Source organism: Molothrus ater, chromosome 7 (genome assembly GCF_012460135.2).
Source record: "Molothrus ater isolate BHLD 08-10-18 breed brown headed cowbird chromosome 7, BPBGC_Mater_1.1, whole genome shotgun sequence".
Classification (NCBI taxonomy): Eukaryota; Metazoa; Chordata; class Aves; order Passeriformes; family Icteridae; genus Molothrus; species Molothrus ater.
In genome coordinates this window covers 36,002,379-36,015,290 of record NC_050484.2, presented here as the reverse complement: position 1 = coordinate 36,015,290, position 12,912 = coordinate 36,002,379, and the positions used below count along the sequence as shown (strand labels likewise).

Genomic DNA, 12,912 nt, shown 5'->3' with positions numbered 1-12,912 from the left:
CTCTACAAAAACCCCAGCAACCAACACTAAAGTTTTCAAAAACCCTCCACAACATCCCCTTTTCCTCTGTTTTCCCCAAAGTGAAAAGCAGTTTTCAAGAGAATGAAAACCACCAGAGAAGCTGCTTCTACAAGAGAGAGGAGAGTGCTCGTTAAAGAGTTAAATGTTTGAGCACTTCCATCAAAACCATGAAATCCTGTGCAGGTTGAAGACATTTTGTGACCAACTGTGGGGGTAAGAACCCTTTGCTATGGGGAGAATGGAAACAAGTGCTGAGAATGCAAGTCCTGAGTAGTTTCAGTGCAGGAATCAACATCCCCTCTCTGCTTGCTTGTACAACAACAAATCAATTAAAAGAACAAGTTCCAGAGAAAGATTCAGAGCAGAATAACCTCTCTGCACAAATTAATAACTAGACAAAGAATAAATAGCATTTGAAATTCAAATTAGAGACACACTGCAGCTCTGTCCCCAAAAAGGGGGAAATCCTTTTGTCAGTGTGACAGCGACAGGCACTTGGAGTTGTGACATCAACATTTGCAGCACAGAAAACCAAGTTTGAGAGCAAAGATTTCCCTCCCCTGCTGCCTTTCATTCTGTGCCAGAGCCCTCTTGGAATATTCCAGGCACCAGGGAAAGCAGTGCCCTCAATTTGTAAAATACAAACTGTACTCAAGAAATATTTGTAAATCCAGTTTGTTGTCGTTAGAAGAGGAAGTGGGAACAAGATGCTCGAATTTATCCCCCAAAGGCAGCCCTGATTTAATGAACTGTTCAAGCTCTGAACCTCCTGCCTTGTCTGAAGCAGAGAAATTGGTGGGAAATAATCCCAAATCCCCCTTTGCTCTGGTGGCTTGGATCCCCTTCCTTCCCACAGCCTCCTCCCAGTAAACTGCTGGGATTTGGAAGCACCTGGTGCCTGAATTCTTCCCCAACCACCAGGAAAACCAAACACCTCCAAGATTTGCTGAACCCACTTCCAGCATCTCTGCCAAGAGCTGCAAGTGAAAGTGGCAGGCAAACCTGATGCTTTCCTAACTCCCCATTAGCCCACAACACTTCCCATACACCAAATTCCCCATTTCCTAGAAATCCCTGGCTCTCCTCACCACATTCCCAGCACCTGCCACAGCCTTTCCACGTGGGAAGCAGAATTCCTGCTGTTAACACCACTGGAAAGAAAAGTTTTCCTTTTTTTTTTTTTCCCCTCTGATTTTTTCTAAGCACCTTGGTTGAAATCTAACTCCAGACTCTGCAGCTCCAGGGACTGATTTTACACAGAAACATTCCCTGACAATATTTCCAACTCGCTCTGCTCCAAGGAAAATTGTTTAATGTTCCAGAAATGTTCCCCATTATCCCTGTGAGGTTTTGGGGCTGATCTCTGTGGTGCCAAGGCCACAATGCCAGCAGGGGTGGATAAACTGGGCTCTTAAATTTCCCAGCTGTCCAAAACCCCAGGGCCCAATTCCCTTTTCCTGCCCTTCCCCTTGGACTGAGTCATAGGGGAAATATTCCTTAAGGAAAGGGGACTTCCAGGAATGGGGTTCCTCAAGTGTCCCCAAAAATGGCTCTGGAGATCAGAGAGCTGCTCAGCCATTGTGGAACCCAAAGCCAGGGACAGCAGCTCCTTGGAGGCAGCACCTGCATCCCTGGCTGGGATAAGGAGGCCAAACATGGACAGAGATCCAAGGAACTCTGGGAACTCTTTACAGAGGCATAGGCAGGAAAATATTCAAATATTTACCTTTATAATACATTGAAACCATTACATTTTCTTCTAAACTGCATTTCCAAGGCATTTATTAGAGAATTGATAGGACAGGAATTGAACATTTTTATTACACCTCAAATCTCAATGTATTCAATATTCCATTGAAAAGCTGAGTGGGAATGACCCAATTTGTGACTTAAGGGAGCCCAGTGACTTGGAGCAAACAAATATAAATATAAATATAAATATAAATATAAATATAAATATAAATATAAATATAAATATAAATATAAATATAAATATAAATATAAATATAAATATAAATATAAATATTCCCTGGGAAAGGTGGGGAAAAATGAAGAGACTGAGTGGTGAAGGAGTATTTTTCTTTTTCTCCAGATGATCCATTTTTGGGAGTTCCTGCACCACACAAAATCCCAGATCAGCACGTGGAGAGCCCAGAGTTCCAATGGATTTGTCCCAGGGGGGAGATGGGAAGGGAGAGCCAAGGACAGGGCACAGGTGGGTGGGATGTGGCCTTTGCTTCCAGGGAAGCCCTGTGCTGGGCTGATGTTCCAGGATCCATCCCAGACTGCACATCCTGACCCCACCACTCAGGAACTCCAGGGAATTTTGGGAGATCCACAAACCACAGGCTAAAACTGCATTTTTAAACCACACATGCTGACAGATGGCTTGTCCAAAATACTGAGAAATCACAATTCAGAGCAAACAACGTCTCCCACATCCCCAGAAAGCCCCAGAGCCAGGAACAAACATCCTCTTACCTCAATCATTATATGAAAGGCGTGCTTGCAGAGAGGGAAAAAACACAGGCAAGAGAAATTACTATTTACACCAGAATGGGATGCAAAAACAGCTTAGAGGAGACAAAGTCAATTATTTGTGAGTTAATGACAGGAATATTCACGGGGACAGCAAAACTTTCCCACAGCAGAAACACATCATTTAAAACAACAAAGAAATCCAGCGTTGTTAGTAAAGGAAAATGAGAAAAACAGGATTATTCTATAGAAAATTAACGAAATTATTTCCTAATTACATAGAGAAGCGTCCACTGCAGGTGTAGAGAGCCGTGTTACAGCAAGCAGCACAGAGACACGTGGAACTTCCCAAGGTGAAATTCCAGAGCCCGGGATGAGAACCCGCACTGCTCCCTGCAGCGCTCCCGCTGCCCGCCAGGGGGCAGCGCCGCACCAGGGAAATCCCGGCCTGGCCACGGAACCGCCAAAGGCCCGGCTGGAACCGAGCCTGATCAATGAACGGCACCGGGCCTGAGCAATGCACGGAACCGGGCTTGATCAATGAACGGCACCGGGCCTGAGCAATGCACGGAACCGGGACTGAACAATGAACGGAACCGGGCCTGAGCAATGCACGGAACCGGGACTGATCAATGAACGGAACCGGGCCTGAGCAATGCACGGAACCGGGCTTGATCAATGAACGGCACCGGGCCTGAGCAATGCACGGAACCGGGCCTGATCAATGAACGGAGCCGGGCCTGAGCAATGCACGGAACCGGGCCTGATCAATGAACGGAACCGAGCCTGATCAATGAACGGAACCGGGCCTGAGCAATGAACGGAACCGGGACTGAGCAATGCACGGAACCGGGCCTGAGCAATGCACGGAACCGGGACTGAACAATGAATGCAACCGAACCTGATCAATGAACGGCACCGGGCCTGAGCAATGAACAGCACCGGGCCTGATCAATGAATGGAACCGAGCCTGATCAATGAACGGCACCGGGCCTGAGCAATGCACGGAACCGAACCTGATCAATGAACGGCACCGGGCCTGAGCAATGCACAGAACCGGGACTGAACAATGCACGGAACCGGGACTGAACAATGCACGGAACCAGGACTGAACAATGCATGGAACCGAACCTGATCAATCAATGGCACCGGGCCTGAGCAATGAACGCACCGGGCCTGAGCAATGCACGGAACCGGGCTTGATCAATGAACAGCACCGGGACTGAGCAATGAACGGAACCAAACCTGATCAATCAATGGGACCGGGCCTGATCAATGAATGGAACCGAACCTGATCAATGAACGGCACCGGGCCTGAGCAATGCACCGAACCGGGCTTGATCAATGAACGGCACTGGGACTGAACAATGAATGCAACCGAACCTGATCAATCAATGGGACCGGGCTTGATCAATGAACGGAACCGAACCTGATCAATCAATGGGACCGGGCCTGAGCAATGAACGGAACCGGGCCCGATCAATGAATGGCACCAGGACTGAGCAATGAACAGAACCGAACCTGATCAATGCATGGCACCAGGCCTGAACAATGAACAGAACCGGGCTTGATCAATAAATGGCACCGGGCCTGATCAATGAATGGAACCGAACCTGATCAATCAATGGGACCAGACCTGAACAATGAACGGAACCGAACCTGATCAATCAATGGGACCGGGACTGATCAATGAACGGAACCGAACCTGATCAATGCACGGCACCGGGCCTGACCAATGAACGGCACCTTGGATCTGATCAATGCACAGAACTTGGCCTGATCAATGCACGGCACTGGGCCTGATCAACGCACGGAACCGAACCTGATCAATGCACGGCACTGAGCCTGATCAGTGAATGGCACCGGGCCTGATCAATGAACGGCACCAGGCCTGATCAATGAACGGTACCTCAGAGCTGGGCTCCAGCACCAAACCTGATCAATATATCCCCAGAGAGGGGAACTCCAACACTCTGCAAATACTGATAAATCAGCACATACTGATAAATCCCAGTATTGAAGATTCATTCCCTCAAACAATCCTGTGAGGAGTTTACAGAGAGTGGAATGAGATCCAGGATAAAGCCACATCCCAGGATTGCAGTGACCCCTTGTTTGTGCAGCTTTCATCCCTTTTCCTGAACAACCTCAGGGGAGTTGCCTTCGTTCTGTGTCCTGCACTGCAGGCCCTGGCACAGCATTCCCAGAGAAGCTGGGGCTGCCCCTGGATCCCTGGCAGTGTCTCAGTCCAGCTTGGATGAGCTTTGGAGCAGCCTGGCATGGTGAAAATTGTCCCTGAGGCGGTGGAAGTGTCCCTGCCCATGGATGGGATGAGTTTTGAGTTTCCACCCAACCGAAACTATTCCAGAATTCTGTGGCTCTTTCACCTGAGCCATCTCCTTTGTCCTTTATAATGGGATGTTGGAAGAGAGGGAATTCAAGCCCCTGTCTCCAGCTGCCATTCCTTCTCCCCCTGTGCCTTCACACCCTCAGGATGCTCTGGAGCCAACAGGAGCCTTTCCCTGTGCCTGGACAGTGCTGAGCACACACTTCCCTTTCTCCAAATAATTCATTCACCAGATTAATACCAATAATTAATCCAGGAGGATTCATTCCATAAACCTGTGACAGAACTCAGAGCACTGGGATCCACCAGGATCTCCTCCACCATCATCAGGGCAGCTCCAGAGCAGAGCAAAACCCACCCCAAGGGGCTGAAAGTCTTTTCTTTTCCCAGGCCTATTCATTATTAAAGTTCTCCAGCTCTGGAGAATTATGGAAATTCCTCAGCAATAAGCAGAAATATGTATGAATTCAACCTTTGTGCTCTGACCATAATGAGAAACTGCAAAAATGAAGCTCTGAGGAATGAGCCCTGTCCCAAAGCTCTCACTCCTCCCCCGAGGGATCAGCTTCCCCCAAACTCTGACAGATTCCACACACATGGAAACTTCCCAGGGATGTATTTATGCTCATTAACACCTCTGGATTATAAAGCAGTGTCCTCCCCTGCAGCCCACAGAGCATCACCTCGGGCTCCCAGCAGAAATCCAGGAGGCAGCAGTTAAAGGGTGTCAGGCTACAAGAGAAATGCAAAGCTGAGATTTATGTCAGGAATTACCTCTGATAAACAAAAGCTGGGAGCAGTTAACCCCCCTCAGAACCCCTGTCACCCACACAAATGTACATGAACACACTCACTGCTGTTTATGCTGCCTGAAAACCAACTCTAATGGGTCTATTACAATATTTGGAAGCAATTAGAACAATAAAACCCTAAGTAGTGTGGGTTTTTCCCAAAATTTGGGCTACCCACAACCATTTTCTGATCTGTAAAAGCTGCACTTGGCTTTTGGGTGTTTTCATACAAATTCTTCCCTCTATTATAGATTTTAACTTGTAGCAGCCCATGGATTCTATTAAGAAAAAGAAAGGATCCAGTTCAAGCTCCTCACCCACTGCACATTCACATTCAGGGGTCCTGATGTGCAGTAACTTTCCAATCTCTTTTCCCATTTTCTATAAGCACCTGGCTTCTCCCTGTGTATTTTTCAAGCAGCCATTAATCTTCCCAGGTTTGGATTCAATCCTTGAGAAAAAACCCACCCTCTCCCTTGCATTTTTCCAGTGTTGAGATGTTTCTACTAAAGTATCTGTAACAACAAGAAGAAAAAACGTGGCTTTTGGAAGACCAAAATGGGGAAAACCTGAACAGCTGATTTAGTTCTTTGTTCTTCAGCAGGAAACTGGGATTTTTCCCAGGTGGAAAGACCTTCCCAGAAATTTCAAGTGCCTCAGGTAGATTTAGGAATTCCTGTGGTCAGAAATTCAAACCCTGATGCATCTTTGACCCCAGAGAGCTCAACCATTTCAGAAGAAATCCCCCAAACAGGTCACCAAGACATGGAGCGAATCTGCAAAGCCTTTTCTCAAGCCTCTCAACACCACGATCACTTGAAAACCAACCCAAAAACGCAGCAGTGATGCAGAGAAACCCTGCCAGGCTGGGAGGGGAACGGTTCCCTGCTCGGTGGGGCTGCTGGCAGCGCTGTGGGAGGGTGACAGTGGCACCCATCAGTGCCAGGGTGGCAGGAGCCCCCTGGGCCCTGCACTGACAGCGCTGGCACCAGCTCAAGGCTTGCCAGGAGCCGGGGGGCACAACAGAGCAGCTCCCTGCCAGCCTCGCCCCAGATTTATCGGGAATGTTTGGGGGGAAACCTGGATCACACCTAACTGCATCCCCCAGGGAAAAGGAACCAGGTCCCAGCAGCTCCTTCTGCAGAAAAATTCAAATATTTAAAAGAGCAATCTGATTCTTTGGGTGAATTTTATCAGCTGATGGATTTATTATGTTTGCTAAAGCAAATAGAAATAAGGAGACAGAACAGTTCCTAAGTGTTTTCCATACACACAGATGCATTCAGCAAACATGGATTTGTTAATAACTCACTGCAGAGCACAGAAAGTGACAGATTTGATGGAATTTGACAGCTTTCACTGGATACTTCCCCACACAGCAGTGAGGCACAGTGAGCAGCACAAACAAGCCAAGACTAATTGTCCTTTGTGTCTCTTTACAGGTTCAAACATTTCTTACATTGTATTTCTTGCCTTTTTTTTTTTTCCTTTTTAAATACTCCAAACTATTTCTTTCCCTTTGCTCTCTAATCTTTTACTTATCACCAAATTCTTTCACCATTTCTCATTCTTCTTTTTTATCTTTTGCTTATTTTTCTTCATTTTTATCTTTTGCTTACTCCTCATCCATCCACCCATTCATTTTTTCCTGGAAGTTGGGTACCAGCTCAGCATTCCCACTGTTTCTGGGAATAAAGCAAGGGAAAAGGGATAACTTTTCTCTGGATCTCACATGGAGCAATCTCTTTTTCCTACTGTACATCTGACCTGTCCATTCTACCACTGCTACATAAAGAATGAAACCAAATCCATTTGCCTACAAACTCCACTCATGCCCCAGTTATTAAATATACTATTAACAGATTAATTGCACAAATATTTCAGAGTTTATTCGTGGTTATGAAGTTCCCAACAGTTTCCCTCCCTTCCTGCTTCCCCTGTCTCCTGTTCCAACCAGCTGTAATTAAATTTCAAGTGGGAACCACTGCTCTGCTGCATAAGGGAGAGTGTTTACACATTGGATTTACATAATAATTCTGGGTAGTTTTTCAGGCACAAGTGGCTTTTCCTGACTTTCCACATGAGCCTTAATGCCTGCTCACCACAAGATAGGAAAATGTTGTTGCCCCACAAGCACCAAGGTACATTTATCCCAAAGATACGATCTGAGCATAAACACAACAGCTGATTATCCTATTTATTAAAAATTCAGGTGTCAATCCTGCCCCAAACACAATCCATGCAAGGAAAAAACTGCAGCAAAAGAAGGGAGAATCAGAATTCAAGTTCTTGAAACCTCACACATATTTAACATTCTCTTGCTTTTCCATGGCTTTATCCATGACTTAATTTCTTCAGGAAGTCAATCCCACACTGGAATGATCCCCACAATTAGCAGTTATGAATTTGATCACCCAGCAAAGACCACTGGGTTGATGTAAAGTCCCAAATCCATAAAATGGGAGCTGGATGAACTAATTATGCTGACAGATTGCAGGGAGTCTGAGGAGCTGCAATCCTCTCTGCAAGGACAGCAAACAGACTTTTTTCCTCTAAATTATGTTCTTTTCATTTGGCAACAACATATGGCCACTGCCTCTCCCCAAATTCCTCTTATCTATTACTGAGAAACTGAAACCAAAACACTTGAGCTATCAACCCCAGGCAATGCTGCTTCCTGCAGCACCCTCCTGTCAAGCAGCAGCACTGGAAATATCCCAGGAGCTGGAGCACACAGAGATCAATCCTTGGCAACCCTACCCAAAATAACAGGAGTTTTCATTTTCATCATAAAGAACATCACTGGAGGACAGGTCGTGTATTCTGGTCACTGCACTGAGTTGGAAGCTCAAATTAATTCTGCTGCAAAAATCCAAATAATTTCTCTCTTCATTTCCACAACCACATTTTCTCCAGCTTTTCTGCTTTGGTCTCTAGAATTTCCTGCTTTAACTCTTTCCATAAAAGCCTCCTAATCTCAGTTGGATCTCCAGACTGAAGGAAGAGGAGTTCCAGTGGTAGCACTAATTACAGCTCCAGGATCAGCTGGAGCCTCCCAAGAGCAGGAATTCCACACACAGGAGCCCCAGAAGGTTTGTCTGGGTTCACAATGGCCAGGCTACAATCAGGTGTGGAGCCCACAACCTCATCCTTTTGAAATGAAACACAAACAGCCCTAAAACTGAAATGTTTCATGATAAAGCAGGAATTCCACACACAGGAGCCCCAGAAGGTTTGTCTGGGCTCACAATGGCCAGGTTACATTCAGATGTGGAGCCCACAACCTCATCCTTTTGAAATGAAACACAAACAGCCCTAAAACTGAAATGTTTCATGATAAAGCAGGAATTCCACACACAGGAGCCCCAGAAGGTTTGTCTGGGCTCACAATGGCCAGGTTACATTCAGATGTGGAGCCCACAACCTCATCCTTTTGAAATGAAACACAAACACCCCTAAAACTGAAATGTTTCATGATAAAGCAGGAATTCCACACACAAGAACCCCAGAAGGTTTGTCTGGGCTCACAATGGCCAGGTTACATTCAGGTGTGGAGCCCACAACCTCATCCTTTTGAAATGAAACACAAACACCCCTAAAACTGAAATGTTTCATGATAAAGCAGGAATTCCACACACAAGAACCCCAGAAGGTTTGTCTGGGCTCACAATGGCCAGGTTACATTCAGGTGTGGAGCCCACAACCTCATCCTTTTGAAATGGAACACAAACACCCCTAAAACTGAAATGTTTCATGATAAAGCAGGAATTCCACACACAAGAACCCCAGAAGGTTTGTCTGGGCTCACAATGGCCAGGTTACATTCAGGTGTGGAGCCCACAACCTCATCCTTTTGAAATGAAACACAAACACCCCTAAAGCTGAAACGTTTCAAGACAAAACAGAAAACACATAAACAAGAGGAAAAAGATGATAAGAACCACAATGCACGAGCTGAGCTATGAAGATTTTCTTAACATTCCCTACACCTGCATCCCAGTTCTAGTTGTCCTTAAACACAGCTCATTCTCTCTTAGCTGCTATTTTCTGAACCCCTGAAATGGCCAAGATGAACTGGCAACTCTTTTTTTTGTTTCCAGCTAAGCATTACAGCTCAGCCCTCACCATGCCTTCACTGTGTATTCAGTTTTTCTCCTCCCGAACAAAGAGATGCATAAAAACATGAAGTAGTTGCTCATCTGTTCATCAAAGAATAATTAATAAGGCTGTTTAAGTAAAGCTTAATTCTCTGCTTTAGGGGAGAGCAAGCGTTAGGACCTGGAAACCAGGAGGGGAACAGAGAGACCAGCCATGAGACAGATCCCCTTCAGGCATGGTTTGGCCCTTAAAAAACCCCAAATCCTGCAGCAGGGGCTCACCTGGGTGGGAACAAGCACGGGAGGATAGGCCAGCTTGTGATGTCTGTACATCCAGAAGGAGAAGAGCACAATCACTGCAATCCCCATGATAGGCACCAAGGAGTAGAGCAAGGTGTTGAACAGAGGTGGCTTCGGTGTAACAGGATTGGAAGTTGCTGAAGGGGGAAGAAAAAAGACACAGCTTTTAAGGAACAAAACCAGGCAGTGTTTGAAATGTGCAGCAGCCTGATTTTCTAACAGCTGCTGCCATCATCACAGCAGGCTCCCAGTACCTGATTAGCCAGCACAAACTAACACCTGGTTAAAAGGCAGCACTCTGGAAAGCAGGGGAATAGCTCAGATCCCAGTGGAATTCTGGGCCTCCAGGCAGCTTACAGGGGGTGGCTGAACTCCCAGGGGACTGCAAGAATTCATCACCTCATGAACTAAAACCAATCAATACAGAGATTTGGCAACAAGCTCCAGCACTCCTGTGCCTGGCTGCAAGGAGGAGCTCTCCAGGTGAAGACATTTCCACATGACCTCAGAAAAGGCTCGGCAGGAGCAGGAGCTGCTTCCAAGGCAGCCACAGCCCCCTGGGGCAAGAGAGGGCTCAGGAGAGGGAGGAATGTCAATTACTGCCTCAGCAGCATCACTGACAAAAATGACAACAGTATCTCCTGGGTCAACAAAGGCTATTTTAATCTTGCAGAAAATGTTCTTTCATTTCATAAACAACTTCCTCTGGCTATTGGATACATGAAACATTTGCTGGTTTCAGCTCAGTTATTAACATCCCTTGGTTTTCCAGCAGATTCCTGACTGGAAGAAGATGGGCAAGAAAAAATCCAATCACCTTATAGCTGTTGTTTTTTAAAATAGTTATTTGTTAAGTCTGGCTAATTTGATTGTCTTTCAGAACCACAGAATGTGCTGAGTGGAAGAACCCACAAGGATCCTGTGATCTGGGAGAAAGTTCTTTTCCCCTTTTTAGAGGTTACTGTGTCCATTTACAGAGAAGAAAGAAAAGGAACCTTTTCTGTTCCTTTTCTTCTTTTTTGAAGAAAAGGAGCATCCCTAGGCTGGCACAGGAATACAGGTGTGACTGTGTTCACAGGGTGAGGGAAGAGATGAGAATGTTGACTCTATGTTTAGAAGGCTTGATTTATTATTTTATGATATATATGTATTATATTATAACTGTACTAAAAAGAAGGGAAAGGTTCCTTCTGAAGCTAGCTAAGCTAAGAATAGAAAAAGAAGTATGAAAACAAAAGGCAGCTCTCTTGGACTCTGTCTGAGATAGCTCTGTCTTGATTGGCTATTAATTATAAACATTCAGGATGGCTTAATCAAAAGTCTACCTGTTGCATTCCACAGCAGCAGGTAACTATTGTTTACATTCTGTCTCTGAGGCTTCAGCTCCTCAGAAGGGAAAATCTTCAAGGAAAGATTTTTAGTGAAAAAGGATGTCTGCAACATACAGGGATAAGAAAGCTTTTGGCCCAAAAATTTACACCCTTAAAGGAGCTTAACCATGTAATTAAGGTAAGATTTGACAGTAACTTCTACATCTCAAACCAGGCAATTATTTCAGATTATCCTTCCTTCCCACCCTTGGAAAGAGCTGAAGTGCCTTTTATTGATTTTACAGGCAAGCACCTTTCCAAGGGGAATAAATGAAGTGGCACTGCACAGAGCTGTCCCAGAACCCTGTGGCAGGAAAGGCAGCACTTTTGGGCAAGTGTGAGCTGCAGAAGAAGCAGGATGTGGAGCGGTGCTGTCAGCAGGAACTTACGCTGCGTGACCTCCATCTCCGGGAAGTAGAAGAAGCGCTCGTTGCACATGTTGCCCTCACAGCAACAGAAAAACACCTCAGGGCTGTCCTTCTTCTCTATGCAATCATTCCTGCAGGAGAGAAGGGGGAAAAGTTCATTCATCTCCAGCTGGGTTGTCTTTGTTCAGGAGAAAATACTGTGCCCATCTTTTAGATTTCCAAGGTGAACTTTGTTAAATCGACCGTGACCAAAATAACAGCTAAACCTAATGAGATAAATTAAAACTTTGATATTTTATGTTGCAATGAAATTTTATTAAAGCAGAAACACATTTTTGTCATTTTTAAGACAAAGTCAAAGAAAACCACCAGCAGGACAAAGTTAAAGAAAACCACCACCATCACCAGATTGAGGAGCAGTTCACAAGCTAGATTTAAACAGGACAAACAAGGCTGGAGGTAAGTGAGAAGGAAGATTTCTAAATTTTATTGTATTTGTAGAAAGAAATGATGAAATTTCCACAATCTCCTCTGCCTACATTATGCTCAGGGACAGAGCTTGTTTTATTCCCTGAATTAACTGCAGGAATGGCTTTTTCATTAATATTCTGCTAACAAATAAACTGAAACTATTCCCATCAGGAGAGAAAAAGCAGCAACCAGGAGCCAACCTGACAGCAGAACTGGAAAAGGCTGAAGAAATACTGCAGGATTTTAAACACAGCTGAAGATTGTCAGGGAGGTTTTGGGCTCATCTTCAAAACTTGGGGTTATTCCCTGGAGCCAGCTCTGGCTGTCACCCTGCCCTGTGACTTCCAGGGAACATTTTCTCTTTGATGTCCTGAATCTGCTGCTGTTTGGAGTCACCCCCACAACTCCCAGAGCACCCCACGCCCCAGAGATAAGATTTGGGCAGCTCTGGACAAACACAGCACTGCCTGTGATTAGCACAAGTCACTTAATGAGGACTTACTCAGTTTCCAGCTCCTTCCTCACTGTCCTTCCTGCGTTTCCTTTCTTCTTCCAATTTCTTTTCTTTGCTCAAGGGAGAATTTAATCTCATGATTTTAGGTTTTTTTTAGATTGTGGGACTGAGCTTTAAACTTGTCATTAAAGCAAAAAACAGCCTGGGCTGGGGGA

General features: G+C 45.5%; 1 protein-coding gene across 2 annotated transcripts in view; it reads right to left on the bottom strand.

Moving 5' to 3' along the window:
* The window catches only part of ACVR2A (activin A receptor type 2A), a 54,475-nt gene that overhangs the window by 9,927 nt on the left and 31,636 nt on the right, over nt 1-12,912 (bottom strand). The window contains exons 3-5 of one of the 2 annotated variants that reach the window (XM_036386468.2): nt 11,794-11,903; nt 10,017-10,171; nt 2,503-2,526 (exon numbers count right to left, since the gene is read on the bottom strand). In XM_036386468.2, the coding sequence (XP_036242361.1) occupies nt 2,503-2,526; nt 10,017-10,171; nt 11,794-11,903 (289 nt within the window). The remainder of the gene's footprint in view (nt 1-2,502; nt 2,527-10,016; nt 10,172-11,793; nt 11,904-12,912) is intronic. The other variant, XM_036386469.2, reaches the window with a different exon arrangement.